The 25,870-nt window shown below is 39.0% G+C and overlaps 1 protein-coding gene across 2 annotated transcripts in view; it reads left to right on the forward strand.

Moving 5' to 3' along the window:
* Positions 1-25,870, forward strand: part of LARGE1 (LARGE xylosyl- and glucuronyltransferase 1) — a 280,581-nt gene that overhangs the window by 144,357 nt on the left and 110,354 nt on the right. For both annotated transcript variants that reach the window (XM_039725272.1, XM_039725273.1), the window contains 2 exons: positions 5,241-5,364; positions 24,694-24,865. In XM_039725272.1, coding sequence (XP_039581206.1) covers positions 5,241-5,364; positions 24,694-24,865 — 296 coding nt within the window. The remainder of the gene's footprint in view (positions 1-5,240; positions 5,365-24,693; positions 24,866-25,870) is intronic.

A 25,870-nucleotide genomic window follows, 5' to 3' on the forward strand; every position in this document is an offset into this window, starting at 1 on the left:
GAAAACTTATACAATTATAACATGTTTCTGGCAGTTAGGTCAGCCTGACAATCTGTAAACAATTAACTTCTCTTTTGTGCCAGCAAGTGCTCTGTTGGTTTTTTGGTTTTTCCCCACTATGTCAGTCCCTCTTCTTCGTGGGAGTCTCTGCATTTACTTCTTTAGCTGTACTCTCCATTTATGCCACAGCAATAGTGACATAGGAATATGGGAGCTTTGCAAGGAATGTAAACAAAACCAGACAACCAGACAAATGCTTTTTAATAGGAAGTTGTCTCTTTGCTTTAAGAAGGCTGCTTGTAACCTTAAAGTTAAGTGTATGTCTGAGCATTTTTAAGAACAGGATATGAAGCTGTGTTCCAGAATGCTGTATGAATAATGAAATCTTTTTTTTTTTTTTTTTTTTTAGAACAAGTAGAATAAGGGAAAGCAAATTAAAATCTAAATTAAATTAAAAGGATGACATGTAATTTCCAAGTAAAAGTCACAAGTCAACACTGGCTGGTAATTAAAGCTTATATAATCTAATGGCTATATTCCATTGAGACCGCTTTGACTTAATGGAGTTAATTTGAGAATTCAAAACCTCTGACAGTGTTTCCAACTTTTCTAATGTGTCAGTCTATTTTGTGGGAAGTTATTCTGGCAAAAAGCCTAAAGCGTGACCTGATTTCTCTGATGCATATAAATGCATCAATAATACACACTTTTTTGTTTTTTCTAGCTGTCCTAACAATAGAGGCATAATGGAGAAAGTAATGTTTAAAAAAATTCTGCCCATGATTTACTCTTAGTACTTCCCAAAGAAATTCTGTAAGTAAATACAAAACAAGAAGATCCATGAGTGATGCAGCAAGTGTGTATTTAGACTTTTTCCAATAGTTTGGGGAGTATTTTCACCAATACTGGGTGTGAAGTGGTATAAAAACATCTTGAAGATTTTTCATTAAAATGTTTTCTCATATGAAAGAGGGATTGTCACAGGGCATTAGGAGAAAAAGTTTCCCAAACTGAATTTATAATTTCTGTTTGAATTTCTTGTAACCATTTGTTACAGATATAAAAGGTACTACCTGTTGTGCTTCCCTTAATAAAACATAGGTTTTGGAAATAAACCCATTGGGCTACTGAGCTTTTTATATTCTTAGAAAATAAAATTCCTCTGTTGCAGGGAGAGAGCTGTGTAACCAAGCAGACAAGGAGTTGCCTTTTGAATTACTAACAGTTGGCCTATGGAATAGTGCAGAAGGGAAGAGTGAGCCTTGGTTCACTACTCCCTTTTTCAATTGTAGATTTTTGTATTTAAGTCGGTGACAGTGGCTATTTGAAAAGAAAGGGCCATAAATGCTTGAGCAAGCAGATCATAAATCTGATGAAGAATAAGAAGTTTTAAAATGCAAGAATAAGACATCATGATAAGAAGAAATGTAGAGAAATGGGTACCTTGGAATAGACTTCTAAATTCATGGCCTGACTTAAAAAATTGACTTCTTTTCATTTTCATAACTTTATAGGACCTCAGCAATTTTGAAAATGAGGGCATTCATTCAAACTCCTATATTTAGGTCTAAGAGCCTATATTTAAGCATCCATGCTTGAAAATCTTGGCTAGAATCTCCCTTTGTTCACTTTTGAGGAAAGTAATTTAGGAAAATAAATGTGTGCTCTTTACATATGGTTTACTTTGTCAGATAGTTCTCATTTTAAGATAAGTGGAAATAAGTTAATATAGGAAGATTTGCAGTTTTCTGAACAGAGTACTTCGAACCTTAAGTTTCCACTTGATGAGAAATAGCCATATTTTGGCACTACATTTGACCATGTTAAGACATTAATGCATCAGCACTTTCCATGTAGCAGAAACTGTGAAAAGTTATGTTGGTAGAAATTCAAATGTTCAAAATCATTGAAGTAAATAAGTGTTTCTGGACCTTGTGAGAAATTCTATGGCTGTTTCAATACCTGCTTCTGCAGTAAGGAATCTGGAAGACTTGGGGCTCAGAGTTCTGAAACCTGGGATGCTAGAAACATTTATTCCCAAACAGATTAATTCACATGAATACTGGGGATTTTCCGAAACCTATTAGTTTTGTGGGAGAAGTTTATCAGTTGCCATAATTGACCCATGTTATTCCATAGTTGAATATACTGTCCCCATTACAGTACAGTGATTTCTATCAGTACAAGACACAACCAGACTTTGTGTGTGTTTTTTTATTCTCTTGATGTGCCCAGTGGAAAATGAGCAAAATGTTCAAGTTTAATGAAATTCAGCTTTCAATGGAATCCTTCACAATATCCTGATTGCCATCCCCAATTCTTGTAGCCAGTGATTCAATCATATTGTCAGATAGTCATGACATCCCTTTCATGTATCTCTTGAGAAAGATTTCTCATCTTGCAGAATCTCTTCTGTATCTTTTATAATGAATGTTGGTTGATCTTCAAGCTTCTGAAAACTTGTTTCTTAAACACTTTGAAGCAATCCATATCTTTAAGGCTTCGCATATTGCAGACAGCAGAAGAGGTGAAAGATGTCATCTGTGTGTATGCTAGTATAGTTACCTTCAGAGGGTCTTCCAGCTCTGAGGCTGTGCACTGTTGGCTTCCAGCACCATGCCAAACCTCACATTTCACAGAACTGAAATCTCTGGAGTAAAATTATCCGTGGCTGATGCACATTTAGTTGTAGATGTCATCAGGTCACTATCCTGTTTTGGGGATATATTTTTGTAAGTGATAATCTTTTGCTTTGCCTCTGACACACACTTTCCTTCCAGCTGAATCTTTACCATGAGGCTAGCAACTTGAAAGAGATTTCTGTGTGGGAGTACAGCTATCCTTTTTTCTTTCTCCCAGTAGGAGATGAACTAAAGTAAATGTCACCCACTTGTTCCCATATAAGTTTCATACACTCTGGGTCATTCAGATAAGTATAAACTGCTACTGAACATCTGAGTGTCTTTGTATCAGATTTTTTCTTTTCAACTAGTGTGTTTCATCTTGATATATTTTATATAAATTACATTTAAATGATCACTTGGAAGAAAGATGGAGCTTTTTTTTAACTGATTTTTTACTCTTATTCTACTTTACAATATAAGATAAGTAACCCCAGAATAAAAAAAGGAAAGGAAATTACTGAAGAACACTGGCTGGGAAATAGTCCTACTTGAATCCAGACTCAGCCCCTCCTTAGCAGAGGGAGCTCTGTGGGATGTGTATGTTGATATTGAACATTTATTTGTCTTGAGATACTGCTTTGCCTGTACCCAAAGCCATCGGTGTTGTACTTTGTTTCTCTTGGCCTTGTCTCTACTAATGAGATGTATTTCCTGATCACTGCTATTTCCTGATTTTTTTCTTGGCAAGGTGCCTGGTTACTGCGGAATCCGCATGAGCCAGGATGTCCTCTTCTACTCTCCTGCTGGGCTGGTGAAGCAAATGTAATTGCTGTGATCCCTTTAGCTTGGTAATGGGACACTCAGCAACTGGCAGCTTGTGCCTTTCCCTCTCCCCTCCTCCCTCCAGGACAAGCTAGCGATTGAAAGACCTTTGTCTTTTGAAAAGTATGTGGTGCTTTAGTGTTTTGGATATCGTTTAAGGCAGATCAGCTGTGGGTTTGTTCTGCCATCATGATTATCTCATATATAAGGCTTATACCCAGCCCTTTTCTGCTTTTACTGTAAGCATGTAATGTGATCCACAGCATCCTTGAAGCCAATACAGCACCTTCACTGGCAGCCCCAAGTGCTGGGTTGGGTCTGCAAAATCCAGTCCTACATTGCTTCTCACAAAAATCTCCTCTTTCTGCTGAGGGGTTTGTTAAAATACTATGAAAATTATACATATTTTTATGTTTCCCTGTGGACTTTGTTCAGTGGGAGGCAATATTACTCATCAAAGCAAGAAGAGAAGCATTAAAAGGAAGGCACACATTTTTCATTAATGGAGAAAAAAATAACCTTCATTTTTTGGGTTAAGCCCAAAAATGTAATGGAAATGTATTGGCCTGAACTAACATAGTTCTCCTCACTTCTCATTCACACTGAAGAATGTAGTAGCATCACTTGTCTTCCGCTTTAATCAACTTCTGAAACTAAATACTTCTCTTGTTAGATGAAAAATACCAATTAACAAGTACACTCATTTAGCTTTACAAATTCCATAGAAATGATAATCCACTATTCCACTCTAGGGATCAAAGAAAGGTTGATCCCGTGCTGAAGTCTAAACAAGGCATTTTTCTTCTTAGTAGTTTTTTCAAAAGTCTGTCCTTTTCTGCTGACAGAGAAAGTTGCTAAGCTAGAGGCAAACATGGAAGACTACAATTTGTGACTAACTTCCACTGGTAGGTTTCCTACCACAGAAATTAAGATCAAATTTTGTTGCCTACTGTCCCCCAAAAAGGGAGGGAGGTTAAGGGAATTAAACAAGGTATTTATAATGTCTAAGTTCACATTAGTATAGAGAAACCCATATGCTTTGTCAGAGCTTTTCACTCTTGCTGATACTGGCTTCACCTGTCTTGTTTTGAAGCTTTTCAGTTAGCCCAAGTCCTGTAATTACAGAGGTGAACCCAGATCTGCTGTTTTGAAGTAAAATGTTTCCTTTCCTCCTACTTTTCTTTAACCCTTAGGAAAAGGGAAGTGGTGAGACTTGCAGTCTCCATTTTGTTTACTATGCCAGTGAATAGCTAGAAGGCACTCACCTGAAACATCTAATTTTGGGTTCCTATGGGACAGTTGTTGGTTCCCCAAAATGGCTTTGTAGAAAACTTCTATGTAAACTCAAGGGTCCCAGAATTTCACCTCATCCAAATTGTTATGTTTAACCTAAGACAGTCTTCTTACCACAAAGATAAATTACCAGGTTCACCTAGAAACTGAAACAATGATTTCCAAAGCTCAAGTCTCCAAAGGTATATTAACTTGGCCTTTTTTTAACAAGCTGGTGCACGAGACAAGACTCTTAGGTGTTATAAATCACCCATTCCACTGGAGTCAAAGGATATGTATGTTCATAGCCATCCAGAAACTGAGTATTGTATTGTGGTCATGTGTATTCAAATTGTGTCTCAGCATTTTGGCCACAGAGCAGACTCCACCAGACATGTTGCATCCTCAAAACTCAACATTGTAGAAAAGCACAGATAAAGCTTTCTAAATTTTGATGTTGTCCTTTAAGAACAGGAATTAGAAACCTTTGAACTAATGCGTTTCTCTCCCTTCTCATATCAGGCGAAACCCACTCCACTTCCACCTCATCGCAGATGCAATTGCCAAACAGATCCTGGCAACTCTGTTCCAGACATGGATGGTCCCTGCTGTGCGCATAGACTTCTATGATGCAGATGAGCTCAAGGTAAAGACACGCAGACACAGGTGTCAGTCATACACTTCTGATTTGATGTCACCTGTTTATTCCTCATCTCCCTTGACTGGTGAATTGCAGGGTTATGACTGCCTAAAAATATTCTCCCTGATGACAACTAATTCTAACTGACGTGATTGTAACCCCGATTACACGTAACTGGTAAGATGCTAAGTGGCTGAAATCAGTGCAGTTTCTCTGGAATGAGAGCAGCTATTGAAATGTTTTGTCTAACAGCTTAGAATTTTACCTGCTAGCGAGAGGATTCTGGCTGTCCATCTGATCACACTATGTTTTTTTAAGGATAGTTCTTCCTAGTAGAAATGGTGGAATCTTAAGTATCTTGCTCAATAAACCCAAGTCTGTTACTGGAAACACTCAGCTACCCTGCATTCCTCAAGCACAGGTGTGTGAAACCCTAACTACTCACATTTCGACAAGGTAGCATTAGTACAATAGCTACCTTTTTTATCTGGATGCCCTTCCAAAAGGAGTGATTATGAAAAGAGTTCAATCAACAAGGGGGGGGTGGGGAATCACTTGCTCAAAGTAATTATCTTTTCGTACTTAAAAAGTTTAAATCAGAACATGGAGGCACAACATTGATTTTGAGCTGTATGTTTTTTTACCTGTGGAGGTAGAATGAAACATTCAGACTTCAGCATTTGAAGTTGGTGGCAACCATTTGTATGAGTTACCAGACTGTTTTGAACGGGACCCTGAAACAAGGAAGAAAACCAAAATTTAGCAAATTGCTGTACTTGTTAAGGGGGAAATTCAAAGGACACACTTAGTGAAATATTGAATACAGAAAGCTTTAGAAAGAGATGGAAAAGGGAAAAAAGTGATTCTTGAGAAAAATACTTTGTTTCTGTTTTTATTTTTCATTGGTTCTTCTACATAAAGCCATAAGCTGATATTAACCTAATTAGCCAGAGATCTTCCTTCTGTTCTTTATAACTTTATAGCACGGAGGAGGTTTTTTCCTATCAGTCTTGTACGTGTCTATGTTACATGTGCTTTTCTGCAAATTGTAGGGTTTTTAATTAGCCTCTCAGCTGGCAAAGACAGACTTCTTAGTGTTTTCCTTCTGGTCATTTGGGTATGGTCCAATCTAGTTAAGTAAATAATAACCAAGAGAGCTTACTTGTGATCCTCAAATTTCTGATTTATAGGCAAAACACTGAGTAGATAAGAGACTACAGAGCTAAACTGTTTTGTCCTTTCCTCTTCACTCAGCCTTAATTTTTTATATGATTGATGACCTAAATCAACACTAGACTATGTTGCAGGTAACTCACAGGCTTTAGTTTGATGACCCCTTTCTAGCTGGATGCAGGTATTGATGCATAAGTAGGTCTTTCCAGGTTTGCCCCTCTTGGTCAGAGCTCATCATTCTCCATATCAAGCGATTTCTCTGATTTCAGTGTCCAAAAAAACACAGTATACAGTACTGAGCATGGGAGAATGTGACAGAGACTGCCATAGGAGAGCAAAGAGTTATAACTGTAAACAGGGTTTTAAAAAGCCGAGAATGATGCTGGCTCATATCCAGATCATTCTGCAGGTTTTAGCAAAGACGACAGAGGAGCTGTTTACAGACAGCTGTAGGAGCTCATCTCATTTGTTTCTTATGTAGCCCCTAGAGAGGATTTAATGATTGGTTTGGGTTCATGTATTTCACCTGCACTCTTGGGAGCTGTATTATGCTGTCTGGTGTTAAGAAAACATAGAGCTGATGCTGGATGTTTACTAGAAAGCCTGTCTTTCTCTGAAATGATCTGTGGATTCACTGTTACAGTATGTACTATGTTTCAGTTTAAATGACCTTCCACAGTTCTTTTTTAAACCTGCAATCAATAGCAATTTCTCCAATTTAAAAGGATTTAAACTGAGTAATGGCATGAGAACTTTCTGCTTAGCTTTCATTCACCAGTGTTCAGTTGTTTTGGAACACGTTTTAGCTGCTGCAGAAAACATTTCATTTCATGTTTGTTTTTTTTCCCATTGGATGTGTATGAGCTTCCAGCCTCTTCCTTCTAATGCATCAGGAGCTGGCATGTGAGATTAAGCCCTTAAGTCCTGGGAAAAGTCCTTCTGCTCTTGTTTCTGCTCAAATAGTGGAAGAGAACACATATTAGATCCTCCATAAATAGTATGGATGCTTTTTTGTTTTCAAGTAGCTATTTAAAATTCAGGCAACAGTTTCCAGTAGCATATTAATTTTTTAAAAGGCAGAATTTGGAGACTAAAGTATTTGGTATTTGGCAGTTCTGCTCTTGTTCCTGCTCAAATAGTGGAAGAGAACACATAATATTAGATCCTCCATAAATAGTATGGATGCTTTTTTGTTTTCAAGTAGCTATTTAGAATTCAGGCAACAGTTTCCAGTAGCATATTAATTTTTTAAAAGGCAGAATTTGGAGACTAAAGTATTTGGTATTTGGCAGTGTTTCTTAACATATCCTGCAGCTCTTAAAATACATGCTGTTTAGCTTAGAGTTAGTGGAACCAGTGTCTAAAGAAAGGCATAGAAAATTAGTCTTGGCTGTGGCTGTTGTCTTCTCTTAGGTTTTAGAGGGAAACTGGACACTTCACTGAAAGAAAGGGAAGACAAGGTACCACAGATTATATCAGAATTTCTAGACCAGCAAACTAACATATCTACTTTGCTGCTGTGAATTAAGCATGTCAGGTGTTCCTTTTAAAACTTAGAGAAGACTTATGTTTCCTTTTGCAAGGTGACACAGCTGTTCACATTCCTGTTGCACCACAAAGAGCCTAGGTTCATTCTCTCCCTAGAAGCAGATGCTGCCAAACTACCAGCAGCCTGCTTGGAAGAGGGATGGAGCACAGGAAAGAATGGCCAGGGAAAGGTATATCTTTGCTTGGGGTACATGATAAGGGATGGGATAGAAGAGGAGGAGACTTAACTGTGGAGCTGAGCCAAAATAACAGCATTTCCAGGAAAAGGGTCAGACACAATTGAGATAGCAGATGTATTTCTTTAAACCAGTTAGTTTGAAGATTTTAACATCCAGTTCTACTAAGACTCTTGTAGCCTTCTCCAACGTCACTTGGCCTGTGTCCTCACTGCCTTGCCAATAACCTCAAGGGAGATAGATGGGTACTTAAAACTTCTCCCTCAACTTACTTGCTGTTTGGATTTGGAACTCTCTCCCATTAACTGAACTTGCTACGTGCAGTCAGTAATCAGCAATAAGCGTACTTGAAGTGTGGGCTGCTGATAATGGTGCCACTAATTGAAATATTCCACAGCTACATACTTCATTCTTGCTCTACTCAGTATGGCCCACACATAACTCTTCCAAATTTACGTGGTCACATATGGCTGTGACTGCAAACTGGAAAGTTACTTGGCAATGTAAATTCACTTTATATGATCACTTCAGTTGTGTTAGTCAGCTTTGTCCTAATGTATAGATGTTTCTATTACAGCAATGCATCCCACAAAATAACTGGAAACTGAAAATGGTCTTCTTTGAGGATTAAATAAAAGAAAAAAAATACTTGTGAAACATCATCTATCTGTGATTTGCAAATATCAGGCTGCAGGGTTTTGTGGTTTTTTCAGTTCAGTCTTACATGAAGAAACTCCAGAACAAACTATTGAAGGTGTGCAGCTTGGGCACTTGGCTTCTGCACTTCATTGTTAAACATGGAATCTCGTGTCAGTTCACTCACAGGGAAATACAGGTATTGAATCCATTGTGATTTGCACTGTCCCAGAGCAGAAGGAGCAGCTGATAAGACAGTACTGTATGTGATGGGTGTAATACAGATGAGGTGAGTTTGTTTCCCAGATGTTGCCTGACACTCTGATGACAACATCAGGTGAACCGAAGAAGGCAGAATGTGGAATGAGCAGTTGCCTGCTTTGCTGTGAATAAATGGCCCATATACACAGTCTTTTAATCACTGATAGAGCAGAAAAGCCATCTCCTTTAAATAGTTTAGCCCACATGTGCTGCAATTGATTTATGAACTTGAAGGGATGGTGAATAGCTTTTTGTAGTAGATGAACATTTGATCTGAAAGGTATTTATAGGGACAATATTCCAGCTTTTACTGTTCCCAGTAAACACAAATCTGAGTACCAGTGCTGCATTAGGTGATTTCCTATCAGAAATGTTGACATCTGCACACTCAGTCAAAATCAGTGGTCTGATCCAACACAACCAAACTCAGGTAGTGTATGGCATAAGGATCACCTATCTTTGGGCATTCACTGCAGTATGAGATAAGTTACTTCTTAGCCACTTTCATCTGAACTTTGAAGACAGTTCACTAGGTCAGATAATGACATCATTTAGACAGACATCACAAAATACTCTGAGTTAGAAGGGACCCACAAGCATCAAGTCCAGCTCTTAAGTGAAGGGTCCCTATAGAGATTGAACCCATGACCTTGGTGTTATTAGCACCATGCTTTGGCCAACTGAGCTAATGGGCAAGGACTATGAGACTTAAGCAGAAAAATAAAATTTAATTTTTTAATTATGATTGTAGTGTAGTTGGTTCTCAGGGCTGTGCCTGTGTGCACCCCTAGTGCACTTAAATTCCCACAGTGGTCCAGGAGCTCCCAGGCTTGTTGTCTGTATGGATGAGATAAAGGACTGGTTTGAGACAGCCCAAGTTGAAACTAGGTGACTGATGGAACTGCTGGCACAAGAAGTATTTGACAGCTTGTTACAGGAGTGGTCCTGGTGGGAATTTCAGTCAGTTCTTGAGATTTCCCAGGCAGACCCTGCTGTGCCTAGACCAATTTGTATGCTTAAGCATGTCGATTAACATCCTGGGCAAAGAATCTGGCTGTCCCAGATATTCACAGACAGTTCCTGCTGCAAACTTAATCAATTTTACAAGAGTAAGACAATCAATAGGAACAGTTCTTGCATGTGTAGAAATGATCATGTAGGACAGTCTATTGTACATACTTAAGATAGTTAGGAAATATTTTGCACATGGGTAAGGGTGATCTCTAGACACATTATATATATCTTGGTAGTGATCAGGTAGGACCGTGGGTCAGCTGGGTTACAAAAATTGTACAGACACGTTTTAGAGAGTCTCACCCAATCCAATTAAGATGACCTTGTAAGAACCCTTGCTATGAAGACTCCCTTTACCATCTAGACAGCAAGCAAGTGTCCTGTCTGGCACATTGTATTGTCCATGCAAAAATTACTGTAGGCCAAAATCCCAGTAATGTTGTTTAAAAGTATGCTCAGTATGTGAATGTCTTTGCAGCAAATTGCACCAAAAGCAACTCAATGCCATGAAATCTTTGCATACCAGCAGAAGCTCTTCCAAAGAATCATAATAGTGATAGGGCTGTATGTGTTGTAATATTGAAATATACCGATTTTGGAAGCATGATCAAACAAATACTTATAACAGAATGGCAGCTACCACCTTCTGAGCGTGGGAGAGAGGGATTCTGATTGGCAGTTGGGAAGATATGAGAGTGTTTTTGATGAACAGATTATTAGCTTGGTGGTTTTCACATCAATTTAAGAGGGTTACAACAATAGCAGTGTTGATAAAGCCTTGAACAATAAAATTGATCAGCATTCTTCTGCCTTCCATCATCTTCCTAGTCAAAAAGTTCCAATGGATGTTGCAGCCACCTATAACAGTCTATCTCACAGTAATAGTGACTGACCCCTAAACTACCATGGATTGTAAGTATTTGCATTGCACTGCATGCAGATTATATATTGTTAAGGGCAGTGCGGGGTTATTTATCTGTTAAGTAGTTCACTGCGTGCCTCAGAGGCAAACACACAAAGTTATAAAGCAGAAGTATGCTACTACCCTTCATTTCTTTTCCACTTCATGTGCAAGATCTAATTGCTATTAATGCAACACAGAAGGAGAAACCCAGCATCTGTTTATGTTTACATTCATTTACGCAGCTGTAAGTATTCAGTTAAAGTGTTTCTATGGCACTGAGGTTTTGATCTAAAACTGTCACGTGTTATGGGGGCTTGCAGTGCTCCTGCATTTCACCAGCCTTTTGTCATTCTGTAAACTGACCTACTGCACATGTCAGTGAAATTGTAGGCATTGACTGCTATTGCTTCCTGTCCTTTCCCTTTCTCTTTATTTTTTTAAAATATGCAAATCCAAGATTTTGTAAAATGAAGTCAACAATCAAAACATTTTACAGATCTGTATAACTTTTATGGCTTATTTTTAGATTTGAATTTCTACTTTATAATTGAGATTTTATTTGCTAATGGACATATTGAATACTAGAGACCTGAAGTCTCAGGTGATAAAAGATTCTTGTGGTTGTGACACAATGCTACCATGTTAAGAACAGAGTCTTTTATCCATGATTTTCAGTACAGATGACTGTAAATTAACAGACCTGGTTTTGTAAGCCAAGATATTTTCCTTCAGACTGTTTGGGAGGAAATTAGTATCCACCAAGAAACAGATAGCAATTCAAACTCCCCAGCACAGTGGAACCTTTGTGAAGTCTGCCTCCTGTGTTATATTGTGCAGTGCTTCTACTATTGTTCGAGAAGAAAGCCTCATGTCTGACTTTGTAAACCCCTTGTACTGTCCTGCTTTTGCTGGTGCTTTGAAAAAACATCTTGGTTAGTTTTATAATTTAGTTCTAATTGCTGTGGGCCTCTCTGTAGCCCCACCTTTTTCTTGATTCTAGGGAAAAGCAGTGCAGTTATTCTGTTCTGTGTCCACCAGGAAGATGGGGTAGCTGCTCTGTGTAACATATGTGGAGCGAGAACTGAGGAGCCAACTCTCTTCCTCTTAAAATCACCCACATTTGTATCATAGCAGCCGACTGTGACATTTCAACAGCAAAGATTTTTGTTTGGCATTCAGCTTCTTAAACATTGCTCATTACAGCAACATGTGCTGCACCTCCGGGGAAGGCAATTTTAGCGGAGAATGAGAAAAAGATGAATAACTTCACATGAGATTTTCCAAAAATTATTCAGTCTGACAGAAATTTAAAAGTGTGCCCTGGAAAAGCCTAAAAAAGACATGACATCTTAGACTAACTTGGGCACCTGTCGCTTATTCCTTGCATCCACATTACAACAGCTGCTTTCTCAGAACATTATCATCCACCTACGAGAAATGAGAGCATTTTGCTGTCCTAACCTTGGATATACAGAAGTTATTTGAACATTTTGAGCTGCATGAAGGGTATGGGTTGTGTATCCCCTGTACTTGCTGGGGAGAGTTAATGGTCATCCTGTGCTCCAGCACAATTTCTTTCTTTGGCACCTGCAGGTAGAAAACTGGGAAGACATATAAAGGCTATAGTTAGATGGTCTTAGCTCTTAATGGCTTTTTACTTGCTCACATGGACACCTCCCTGTCAAAGGGCATTCAGTTATTCACAGAAGAACAGCAGTGACTGCTCAAGGCATTCCTAGTGAGGATCAGTATTGATGTGAGCATTTTATCAAAATGTTTAATGAGCCTTGCTTCTAGAATTACAAAGAACTGTATATGTATTTCCATATCTGATTGATAAGCTGAAAAATACAGGACACTGCAAGGACTCCAAGAATATTCTTGATTCACAACCAGGGAGCTGAAATGGTTAGATTTCCTCATTTGTAAATTATGTTGGCTTATTTGTGGTGTTGACTTATTTCTGAGAAACAACTGAGATTCAGGGAAGTGTTGGGCAACAGATCAGATGTGAGCTACTTCCCATGCAGCAGTTCACCAGGCAGTGTAGGCACCAAGTGTTCTGAAGGACTGGGGCTGAAATAGTCGTTCTTGTGGAGAAAAATTATGTTCACCTTGCCTAGCCACACCTTTTTGTGTGACAAGTTTTCACAGCAGTGAAAATGACAAAGTCATGTTGTGCGCCAGGCACAGCACAACCACATGCTGAAGTCACTCTTGTCATAGGTCTGAAACCATCTCAGTCCAGATAAGGGTGTCCAGGCTGATTTTGTCTCAGTACTTGCTTTAAAGGTGGGGGGATATGTAATAACATTGTTAATGAAATGCCGTTGACATCACCTCTTTTTGAGTCAACGTAGTATGAGAACATTTGGACTTTTAAATTGAGACATTTTGTTTCTGTTAGTGGAGTTGTCACTTTTCAGGTCAATCTGCAGTTCAACAAAGTTTCATTTTTTGAGATACATAGTAAGTTTATTAATGAGATACCACTGATGATAATTTGACTTGAGTCATTTCTCTTAGTAGATCTACCTCTTTTCCAATCAAATTGTTTTATCCTGTGGAAGTTTCATTCTTTGAGCTTAAATTGATGGTGTCTAGGTCTCACTCTTTCAGAAACAAAGATGAAAACTGAGCAGTATTTTGATCCCCTGTTAATTTTCCCACATACTCCTTTACTTCAGATTCCACCCCTTTCACAGCTGAATGGATTCCACAGTTTTTAGCTGACACAGATGAAAGCCCATAAAATAGTTCCATCTGTATTGTTTTAATTAGACATTTGGGACCTGTGTTCACCTGTCTGATTGCAATTTTATCTGATGGTCTTTAGGGTGAAACTCCAAGATTACATGGAATTAGTGTGCCACTGGTGGACTTAGCCCTCAGACATGTTTCAAGAAGTTGTAAGAGTTACATGCCTGCTACATGGACACTTCATTTAAACACTACTGATGCAAACTCACTATTATCTGAAGTATTTGATGATATTTAACCAGAAGCAGGGCAATTAACTAGACTGATGTCATGAACTTCAGTGTTTTCTGCTTTTGAAGGAGCCCAGTTTTCCCAATGTCTTTATTTTCTTCAGATTGTTTCTCTAGTTAGTGCTGCATTGTTTGAGAGACAATGTAGCTTTTTCTAATAACAAAGAAAAAGAATACTTTTTCACCCTGTTGCATTCACTCCTTCTTGCACTAGGTTATTGTTAGTTTTGCTTGTTCATAATTGTAATACCTTTTATCCTTTATTATTCTTTTTATTCTAGATGTATTCCTGGAGCATTTTAGTCCCCAGGAGTTTTGATGTATTGTAATACTTAGCACTGGAGAAAAGAATGCTATTTTATGTAATTTTTTTCCCATGAAGCAATAATTGCTATATAAGAAGTTCCATTCACCTGACCTCCAACTCTGCAGGGTGGAGGTTGATTTCTTTTCCTGGAAATTCTTTGCTTTTGGTGAAAAAAAGAGACATAAGAGTTCTTTATGGGATATAGCATTTATTCCACTAGTTGGATGTGTGTTCCTTTTTCATGGTGCAGCATTTTCAGCTGTTGAAGTTCTACTGTTCTTACTCTTTAGGCAGAAACAGTATAAGTTTAGGTCTGTGAGATGCCTGATAGTAGGTAGAGATTTTCTTTTGAATAGAAGAATAAATCCTTTTTCTCATAAGGATTTGCTATGTTTTGACTTTGTGTTAAGATATCAGCTCTCTGGTGGAAGCTGTATTCCCACATCCTTTCCACAAACCATCCTAGGACATCGGGAAAGTTGTTCCTGGAGAGGGTGGTTGGTCACTGGAACAGGCTCCCCAGGGTCATGTCACCAAGCTCGTGAACTCTGGTCACGACTCCAAGCTTGGCCATGGACACGCTTGTTAGTCATGGTTTAGTTTTAGGTAGTCCTGTGAGGAGAAGGGAGTTGTGCACTGTGTTTCTTATGGGTCCCATCTAACTTGAGATATTCTATGATTCTTTATTTTGCAACTCTGGCTGTCAAATACTGTTTTGTATGGATACAAACTGGATGGGAATCTTTTAGGCTTAAAGGGGTGGGAAGCCATTCCCTCTCAATTCTTGTATCTGGTTGGGAATGTTTTAGTGCATGATAACTGGTATTTTACACCTGCAATCTCCTCTCTCAGGTATTACTGGGTTAGCAATAGTCACTGTAACTGTTCTGCAACCTTCTTTGATAATCCTTACAAAAGGATTTTTCAGTAGGGAAAGAATCCCACTTCAGATAAGTTTCCAGTTGCAGCTGTTGTTTATCCAACAAAACGTGTTTATGCAGGATATGCTGTTGCATTTTATTCTGGATAGTGCATCTTGATGCCACCCGTTTGTTATCCTGACATCATGCAAAATACAGGTTGTGTGCTGCTGGGCTTTGACCCCAAGAGCTGCATGGAAATTTGCTAAAACATGGAATGGCTGCAGCTAATGTGTATGTACTTGCATAGTTACTGAAGTGAAAAAGCTTCAGTACATCAGGCAGTGATAATATTTTCATGGATTTGTATCTTCCCTCATGAATTAGCACAAAGAGCTTGTTGATTGAGTTCACTGGCAATTAAAGTGGGCAATTGATCTTTCTTATCTTTCCATACAGATGAAGCGAGAAGGGCAGCCCTGAGTTTTCACCACTGGGCAAGTTCTTACCAGATCTACCTGTCAGTCAGCTTTTAGCAGAAAGCTCTGGCTTCTTGCCATTTTATCTGCTTCAGCTTGTTTGTCTCTTCTCACTCATTCACTGACAGGAAGAAAGAAAAAAAAAGGCTTTATCTTATCTTCTAGGGAAGATTTGTTCTTTTGCCTCTTCTGGAGAGGAGGGGCTGGGAGGCCGGTGTTTGGCTGGTTCTCACTGACCTCTTTCGGGATGCTCAGACTCTTTTAGGTCCTCCACCCTTGACTGCTGCACTGAAAACAGCTGGGGTTGAGGCCAGAGGCCTCAAAGGAACAAGAAACAGCACCAGCTGAGACTGGCCAGACTTTTCCATTCTGCAGTCCCATTTTGCACAAATGAAGAAAGGAAAACAAAGAGGGGATTCAGCATTTTGGAGATAGCAAGAAACAATGAAGAAATTTAGAAAGTCTCAAATGAGAGTGAAGAAAAGGAGTCAAATAGAAACTGGCCATTTGAGTTTTATGGGGCTAAATAAGGTGGAAGAAAAGCCCACCTAAATACCTAAGGGGTGGGAGATAGTCCTTAAAGATCTCAGTAGGTGAATTACCTTTTGGCCCTTTCTTTTCTGAAGAAGCTATATGGCTGAATGTTTTGCTGTGCCTAAGTGACAGAGACAGAAAAAAAACCCCCACCTACATAATTTTTAGTTTATGTCTGCAGTCGTATCTGTATAAAGCATGATAAGCTCTTGGCACCCTCATTTAATTTTGTTGTTAAGGAAGTTGTTTTGAAGAAGCATCCTTAAATCAGGTTTTTCCCACTTGTCTGCCCTTTGTGTGCATGTGTGTATTGGTGACAGATCTGGAAAGAAAATTAAAAAAAAAAAAAGACAGAAAACATCCTCAACATCAGTCAGACTGTGTTATGGACTTTGCTACAGAGATGAGAATTAATTTGCAGTTATTTTCCTTTGCTGTATGCTGATGCTGATTTTGGAGGTTTTGTTTGTTCTGCCTTTTTAATATCTAATCTTCCTTTCCAGTTGTAGCTTGCTCCACAGTTTCTGCATTTCCTCTACATTATCCAGGACCCAGAGGTTCAAATAATCATCCATTTCTATCTCAACCTTTTTGCTCACTGTTATTTGCATCCAGACTTGTTGCACACATGTGTGGAAGATACCATCTGTTTCTTAAAGTGAAAGATGAGGCAGAATCCTATTAAAGTCACCAGTGCTTTTGTGATGAGCAAGAACAGCCACAAAGGCCAGCAGAAATAGAAAAATTATTTTAGCAAATTCCTTTCTCCTTACAATTGTTTCTTAGAGCAAGATGTTATTATTATTTCTTAAAATACTCAGAAACCAGAAATTCTGAATCTAGAAAAGTTACCCAACTTTACTGGATTTTTGGTTTCCTTGACAACCATTCATATAAATAGTAAGGACTTGTTGTGGGGGGGAATATCAGTATAATCAAAACGTGTGACTCACCCAGGAAAAAACTAAATTCAATGTGGAAGTTACAAGTTGTCCAGCAAACATTAATAGAAGGGTCTGGTTTTGTTCAAATAAGGCTCTTCTGTTAATGTTTGCTGGATGCCTGACAAATGGAGCAAAGGCAGTGATTTTCTGAAGGTGAGATGCAAGGAGATTCCTTTTGGTATTCCTTCTGAATAAACTATTGGAGGTGACAGTAATCTTCTTCCTTTCAGGATCTGTGAAGACTTGGAATTTCTCAATCTAGGTTCTTTCTTTTATTGTTAATATTGTTATGGTTGTCTGTAAAAAAAGAACGTGCTAAAAACAGGCATGAATTTTTACCCATATTTAAATGGTAACCTACTTGTCTCCTTCCTCAATGATTCAGTTAACCCAGTCTCTGCACCAAGGTGTTGATACTGCTCCCCTGGAAGCAAGAGAGTGAGAAAGGGGATCAGTCACATGTCCCTGCAAAGAGGTTAGATATTGTGAGGTATAGTCAATGTAAAATGGGAAGGACTATCCTGGAACTAATCCTGAGCCCTGCTAGTGCTGCTGGAATTGTGACTCAAGTTTCAGGAATGTGGGAAGAGGTATGGCATATATTCACAGCAGGATGACGTTCTCCCTGTGTGAAAAACAGTGATGAGAAAAACCATGCATAAAAAAACAACTTCCTGTCCTGTGCCAGCAAATCAATATTGTTTGTTTACCCCCCTTTTTATGCTTTATGTTACAAATCACAGAATATGATCATCATTAAAGTGGTGGCAGTATTTTCCTGTATTTTCCTGTATTTCCAGTATTTTCCTGGCAGTATTAGAAGTGACATGAAAGCCCCGGTTCTGTTAGCTTTGTCTTAAATGATAGCCACATTATTAAAAAACCAATATTTTGCTACTTGTAGTGTTCATAGTAGCAGCAAAGCACTAAGCAAGTAATGAAAAAGCTGTGAAAACAAGTTGTCAGCTGTGTCTAGAAAGTTATTTAGCCAATCTGAAAAAATAACAATTTTTATTGTTACCTGATTCACACATCAGAATTTCAGGGTTGTTCCCCATACCTGGGACATTTGTAAGGGCTGCCTGAAGCCAGCAGCTACAAAAGACTTTGGCTGGTTTTGCTTCACAGAGATCCATCCTGCTGGAAGTTCTTTCACCATGCAGGTTGCACTGTTTTTCAGATCAGTGTCAGATACAATTCTGCTACAACTTGTGCAGATTTAAAACACACTGTGATTTTGCTGTGGCCTGGAAGTTTTGCTCTGTTTGCCTTCTTTTAAGATTTCAAACTTAGTTTATCATCTGACTGATGCAATTGTCAAGGAAGATAGTGCCTATGTTGAAGTTGCTTAAGAGCGAGTAGATTCCAATTACTTCTGGATATCCATGTTTCCACTGAGACATTTATTACAGAACTTGATTCACATTTCTCTTTATTTTAATCAGTCTATTCTAGATGCTGGGTATTTTTAATGGTAAAACCTGGCATGAAAGCTCTGGGGAGGCAAAATCTACAGACTTCATTTTCTAATTCCCTCCACCTTTTCTCTTTTCTTAGTTCTTTGCTGCTGGTTGTTTCCCCAGCACAGGCAATCTGCAGTCGTTAGTCTGGATGGTGATGGAGTTGGGTTCTCTTTGATCCCATTTATGAGCCCACTTCTGAGGTGGGGGAGGAGGCATGCAAGTGGCACCTTGTGCCTCAGGGCTGCTGGTTCTCAGCCTGGTGCATCACCCCACCAGCCTGACCTGCAGGCTCCTGCAAGGCACTAACCTTTGTGGCGCTTTTGTGGAATCAGCCAAGCAGCACGGCTGTCTTTGATTTGGAGAGTGGAAGGGGATACTATGTCATAGCTCTGGATTTTGATTGGTTTTTTTTCCCCAAGCATACCTAGGAAGTTGCAGTGAATGTAGTGACAAAATCAATATGGTATTGGAGGTTGCATTTTTCCAGGGTAAAGTGTTTAAGGACATGCTGCCAGGGAAAACACTTTATCAGCCAAAATTCTGTCTTACCACGCTGAACCAGGAGCACTTTTTGTTTCTCAAAGGGTTCTGTGGTGCTATATATTCTGTGAGACAGTGGAATTTCATTAAGTAAATGGAAAAAATACTATTTAACAGAGAAGGGAGTCTGACAGGAATCTCATGAAGTTCAACAAAAAGTGCAAAATTTTGTATATGGGAACAATCCATGTACGTGCTGAGGGTTGCCATGCTGGAAAGCAGTTTGGCAGAAAATAATCTGGTGGACATCAGGTGAAACTAGAGCCAGGAATTTGCCCTTGCAGCAACGACTGCATTAGACAAACACTGACAATAGGTCAAGGAACATGGCCCTTGCCTTTGACTCAGTGCTGGTGAGGCCACACCTGGAGGGCTGGGTCCAGACTGAGTTCTGGGCACCTCAGCACAAGAGAGACATGAAAATAATGAAGAAGCCAGCCACGGGCTACTAAGGTGATGAAGGGATTGAACTACCTCACGTGCAAAGAAAGGTGATTGAGCTGGGACTGGTCGTCTGGAGAAGAGAAGGCTTGGAGGAGGATTTTATCATTGTACATGAATACTTGGAGGGAGGGTGTGAAAAAGACAGAGCCAGGCTCTTGTCAGAGGTGCTCAGTGACAGAGCAAGGGGCAGTGGGCACAAACTGAAATACAGGAGGAGCCCTCTGGACATCAAGAAACATTCTTTTACTGTGAGGGTATCTAAGCACTGGCTCAGGGTGCCCAATGAGACTGTGAGTCCCCATCCTTGGACACAGTCAAAAGCCATCTGGACATGGTCCCGTGCCACTGGCTCTGGTTGGCTGTGCTTGTCAGGGGGAAGTTGGACCAAATGACCCCCAGAGGTACCTTCCAGGCTTGGTCTGTGATTTTGTAATGCTGTATTGAGCACAACCCATTCATCAGGAAAAGTCAGGATAGAATTTTTTTCTGCTAGGGCAGTAATCAGAAGTCTTTAATGGGGGAAATGCTTTTAGAAGGGAAACTTCTATTTATAGAAAGGAAATGCAGTCTTAAGTTTATGCAGCTGCTAGCTAAAAGTTTTGAGAGATTTTTTAATGGTATATCACCTTCCAATCCAAGAAGCATATAACAAATCAGGCTATTAGGCTTCCTGTCAACCTCTAGTGCTTCAGAGAAAATGGTAACTGATAAGAGAAACATATACAGTCCTACAGTCCTATATAGCCATAGTTTAGCTTTCCTCTGCTTTTGTGCTTGCTACTGTTTTGATGCTTCACTTTGTGTACATGTAAACAAGCACTAAGGTAGGACACCAAATACATAATCTCTTTTGTGCTTCATCTCACTGCTCTGTTTATCATGATTTTAGTAATGTGGAGGAGAGAAGGGTGAGTGCAGCAAAGTCATATTTGCAAACAAAGTGTCTTGGTATGCAAGACTGATAACCTTTAAGGGCATGACATTTAAATAGAAATGTAATAATAGTGGAATATAATGAATTGGGCTTTTACCAAATACAAAACTGTATCCTAATTTGATCTAATTCACAGATGAAAAATCCACCAAAAGTTATCAATCAACAATAATACCACCAGTAGCTCCAAAATTTGGTGCAACTTGCTGCAGGATGGGAATACATGTGGGGAGCAGTATTGGTGTAGAATTCCCCCAGGTTTATATTCTTCAGTAGGCACCTGCCACCATCTACTATATGATGCCAGCTACTGAGCTCAGTGCATGATTGATCTGACACAATACAACACTCCAAAGTTTATTGTCCTTCTGTGTTGGTCACTGTCATTCTGTTCACGCTGGTACTGTTTTCCAGACTTATTTCATGCTAAGTCTACAAGTCCAAGCCTCCATCCTTTTCAAAGAGGCTCAGGTGACCTGCCCTTGTACAGATACTTCACTTACATATGTGGAGCACTCAGTATTCACCTGGGAAGCCTGGGCAAGTTTCCCCGTCGTCTGTTTGTGGGGGGAAAGAGCATATTTAAAAAATCATGCAGTACCATAAAGAAATGCAGTGTAAGAGTCAAAGTCTGGCTGGATATATTTGTGATGACTTGGTACAAGAATTGTGCTTTGTGATTGTAATGTGTGAGCAACCAGAATCAAGTGTCTTAAAAAATAAAAATACCTAAATACTTGTGAATGTAGTCACTATACAATTCATTCACAGAGAACAAGCCACCAGTTCCCCCTCTCATTCAAGGAAACGGGTAAACTTGATTTTAAGCTCTGTGTATGAGACGTCTCTGTTAAAAAGGACACTTTTGGTAATTTAATGAGCATTTATACAGTGATAGCAACTGTGAGAAAGCTGTCAGGCTGTGCACAGCAACTGTGATTTGGTCAGCATTTCCCAGAGATCCAGCACAGTTAGGGAAGACAACATGCTGGTGAGGTATACCTGAACACAGAGACTGCTGCTCCCACCTCTCTGCCATCTACCAGGTGATCAGTTACATGCTGCATTCAGACTCATAGGCCTGTGGTTTTTATATTCAAATAATTTAGATGTTTTAGTTTGTTTTCAGTCTTCAATTATAAAAAGAATAAAGCTGGTTCTGATGAAAGACCTTTAGTGAGTAGATGCTATTTCACTTAACTTAAAAGAATCAGTGTCAGCGCCAGCTAAATACTTTTCTTTACTCTTTTCTCATGAACAAAAACATAGATCTTGAGAGCTAGAGATCCAAGGTGTTCTATTTCTGCTGAACTGGGAATTATACAAACAGCAAAGTATGTCACACTGTTTTGTTTCACTCTCTTTTACTAACTCTTTGTTTTCATGTTGCTGATGTATCTTCTAGGAATATTTTTTCTTTGAAGGCAACTCTGATCGATCTTGTTAGCAGATGATTCACAAACATGCCATATATGGGCCATTTTGACTGTGCTAAACAAACAATATCGTATTAAAACTTTCAGAAAGTATTTAGACAATATTTAGAGAAGTGTTTTTTTGGCCAGAGGCCTCACTCCTCTTCTCAGAAGGCAGAGAGTCCCTTCCCCCTGCTCCCTGCAATGTTTTGACATGATGCAGAATAACCTCCAGGTTGTGGCCAAAACTAGGACAAGGACAAAGCACTGTGATGCTGTGCCTGTGTATTTCTTCCCATAAGACTATGTAGTGAGCCAGAGTGAGCCTTCACAGAGCTCTTGTGTAATGTAAGGAGTTTTCCTTACCATGAATTTGGAACTGTTACATTATTCTTGAATAGCAAAGCCATCAACAAATTATGCTGGGGGTTTATTAGGATCTCTGTTTGTGTCTTAGTCAACTCTGCATCAGAGGAGGGGAAACTGGGGATAAATTGGACTGATTGAGAGTCCAGGCTTCAACATATCCTCAAATCCAGCACATGCTAGCCAGCTGTGATGGACCATTTAAAACAGGGGCTGCCTCTTTCATTTTTGAAAGTGGTGCCTTCAGATATCAGGCTTCAGGATGGCAAGCTTTTGCCTTCTGTGTGCCAGATCAGAAGGAACTAGCAGACATAGGTTTCTTCCCTGCAGTGATACATGGCAGTGGTGTTAGAAATTGGAAATCCTGAGAGCAAAGAAAATAACTGCACTTTGAAGGTCATTTGCTTTTCCAGCCACCCTTTACCTTCCCTGCATGTGTCAGGCTATTCATGCAACATATGAACCCCTACCTTATTAAACTTATTTCCATAAGCACACTGGGTGTTTTTCTGTAGAAATATTTCAGCTAATAAAATGAAGGACATGCCATCTAAAATTAATAACCTAGCAATGGGTAAATGCAAACTCAAATCTGTACAATGGGGAACACTTTTAACAAGGGTATCAAGTGGAAGATTCAGAACAGTATGGTTTGCAGAAGCAAAGTAGATACTGCTCTGTATAAATTAAATACACCGTGGTGTGATGGTCCATTTCAAAAGCCACAATGTAGGAAAGCAAGGACCACAAATAAGTAGAGTTGTGAGGGTGTGAATTTGAAATTATCTCTGTTACACAGAAGATATTTCTGGGGAACATTGAGTTTTCAATAAACCAACCAAAACTTCACACTTCGGTTTGCCCTTTCTGTTTTTATTCTATGGGAATCTGCTTTTTCTGCCTTGCCAAGAAATTCTTGTCTTTCTCCTTAAAGGTTTGTTCTACTTCCCTCTGTCTTTTTAATGAACTTTGTAGTGGGAGAGTGCTCTGCCCTGGTACAGGAATCCTGAGAATACAGAGAAAAGTTGTGTCACTTAAAAGGGAATAGAGGAGGTTAGCTTACATCATCGGAGGCCTTGTTACTTTATATTCAAAAAGAAATGTGCTCTAATCACCTATTATTAGCCTTTCTTCAACCATGCTTCGAACTTCCAAATGTAGGAACTCACTCTCTTACAGAAGGTTGTCTCTAAGGATTTTGAGGGAAGTGATTTTTTGTGCAAGTGTTGTTTCATATAATAAATTTACAATGGCAGTGAATAGATACAAGATGGTTAAACAACAGAATAAATCCCCTCCTCCATTTTATGAATACTTAATTTCTGCTTACTTTCTCCAAAGTGTAACGTGCCAGGACAAATCCTGAAATCTGTCTCACTCAAGTTTGTTGTGGACAAAATACTAGTTGAAGTTATTGAGAGCATGACTCAAGGGAAAACTTAAAATCTGGGAATTGTAGTGCATACCCCTTAAAACAAACAAGGAGTTTCAGACAGGGAAATAGGAACTTCTCAAAAACTTCTAATATCCCACTCTAAGCAGAAACTTCTGAAATTTGAGTACTTGAGTCTCATAGAAGGAAAACTCAACACAGCTCATGGAATATCTCAGTGTCAAGAGTACAATGCATTGCAGAATTTAGTCTCCCAACTTTTATTTTCGAAACTGTACAAATAGAGTTTAGCTCTTACTATAAAAATGTTTGAGTTTGCCACATTCAATACATAAAGCCAAAAAATGAGGCTGACAATTTTCTGTCACTTTTTCTACTTTTGAGCATGTCCGTGGGACCTCAGTTTTAAGTTAAAGATGTAAGGCTTAAGGAAAATTTGCATTTGGAAGAAACAATTTTTTGGCAATTTTCTGGCCCATTATTTCAAATGACTGGCCTATTGAAATTCTGACCACCAAGTCTATAAAAATATAAAAAATATAAGGAAAATATTATGCTTGTTACTTCTTCATTGGAGAAAATTTTGAGATGACAATTTCTTTTTTGGTTGAAAATGAAAGTAATGTACAATATACCTGAAGTTTTAAGACTAAAAATGTATTTCGGTTTTATAAGGACATGTGGATGTCTCAGAATGAATTCTACTAGGCCAGAAAGACTGAACTAATTTTAGTTATATTGTGTGAAGAGGTTGCCTGAAAGAACTTTTTCCCCCAAGCTTTCAGAAACTTTAGTGTATTTCAGAGCTCCTGAAGTAAATTTAAATGCAGGCTTTTAGATGACTTTCCACCTCAGAGATCTTCCACTATGACAAGAAACTAATTTCAGGAAAATTTTCTCTTTCTAATAAAGATTATTTTTTTTCCTCTTTCCAACTTCCCATTTCCTGTCAAGTCTGAAGTGTCTTGGATCCCCAACAAACACTACTCTGGGATTTACGGGCTGATGAAGTTGGTTCTGACTAAGACTCTACCTTCCAATCTTGAGCGAGTCATTGTCCTCGACACAGACATTACATTTGCCACTGACATTGCTGAGCTATGGGCCGTCTTTCACAAGTTCAAAGGTATTTTAATGATTTTTTTACTGTCCTTATTTGAGGGGTGGGGGGAGAATGATGAGGCAAGCAATACAGTGTGGGTGAAAGGGCTAGCTGAGGTTAAATATTTTCACTCTTTCAGTTTTTGGTGCTTGAATATAATTGCTCTCTTTGTGAGCTCTTTTCTCAATGATGTTCTGTATAGATTAATTGACAACACCAATATCTGTGTAGTTTGGTTTATTGGTCTGATTATTTGGAGCAGGTGAGAGCCTGACAATACAGTATATGATAAAGAATTATGGGCATGCTGTAGTTATGTACTGTTCAATACCTCTTGGAAGAACTTGGGTTTTATTATTTTTTTAATTAATAAAACTTAATTATTACTTTCAATTTAACTGTTCCATTTAACCACTGAGAATGAATAAAGTTGGGATCATTCTTGAACCAGGGAGGAAAAAGAAGGGAGCAGAGTTACACATGTGAATAGAAATCAGTTGCTGTTTGGTCCTCTTAATAAGTTGATAAAGGGGTCTGGATTCTAAGCACCTAAAATAGTCTTCCCTACCTATTGCCACTTCCCACAGCTCCTTGAAAATGTATTTCATAGTCAGTCTAAGAAAGGACACTTTTAGAGTAACTCTATAAGGAGATGATTACAAAAAAGTTCCCCTACTACCCTGTCACAAAGCAGAGCACTTTGTAGCTAGCACACTGCTAAAACAATTTCATTCTCCCAGGTTCCAGTGTTGCCAGCTGTTCAGAGTCAGAGACATACCCTATTGTTCTCCTCTTGCTCTCAGCATATTTATTGCTGTGCTGGTAAGTGCAGAGACGTTCCAGCATCCTGATTTAAGGGTTTACAACCCTACAAAAGTGTAGCCTTGATGTGTTTCATCAGCTCTCTCAAAATCATCTCAATCAAAGTCAGCCTAAGCAAATGGGAGTATTTGTTTAGAGAAGCCAAAATACGCCACTCCATTAGGAGGGAGCCAGGAAAGAACATGTTTACTGTATTTATCCCCTGCT

Source organism: Passer montanus, unplaced genomic scaffold (assembly GCF_014805655.1).
Source record: "Passer montanus isolate IOZ18808 unplaced genomic scaffold, ASM1480565v1 scaffold55, whole genome shotgun sequence".
Classification (NCBI taxonomy): domain Eukaryota; kingdom Metazoa; phylum Chordata; class Aves; order Passeriformes; family Passeridae; genus Passer; species Passer montanus.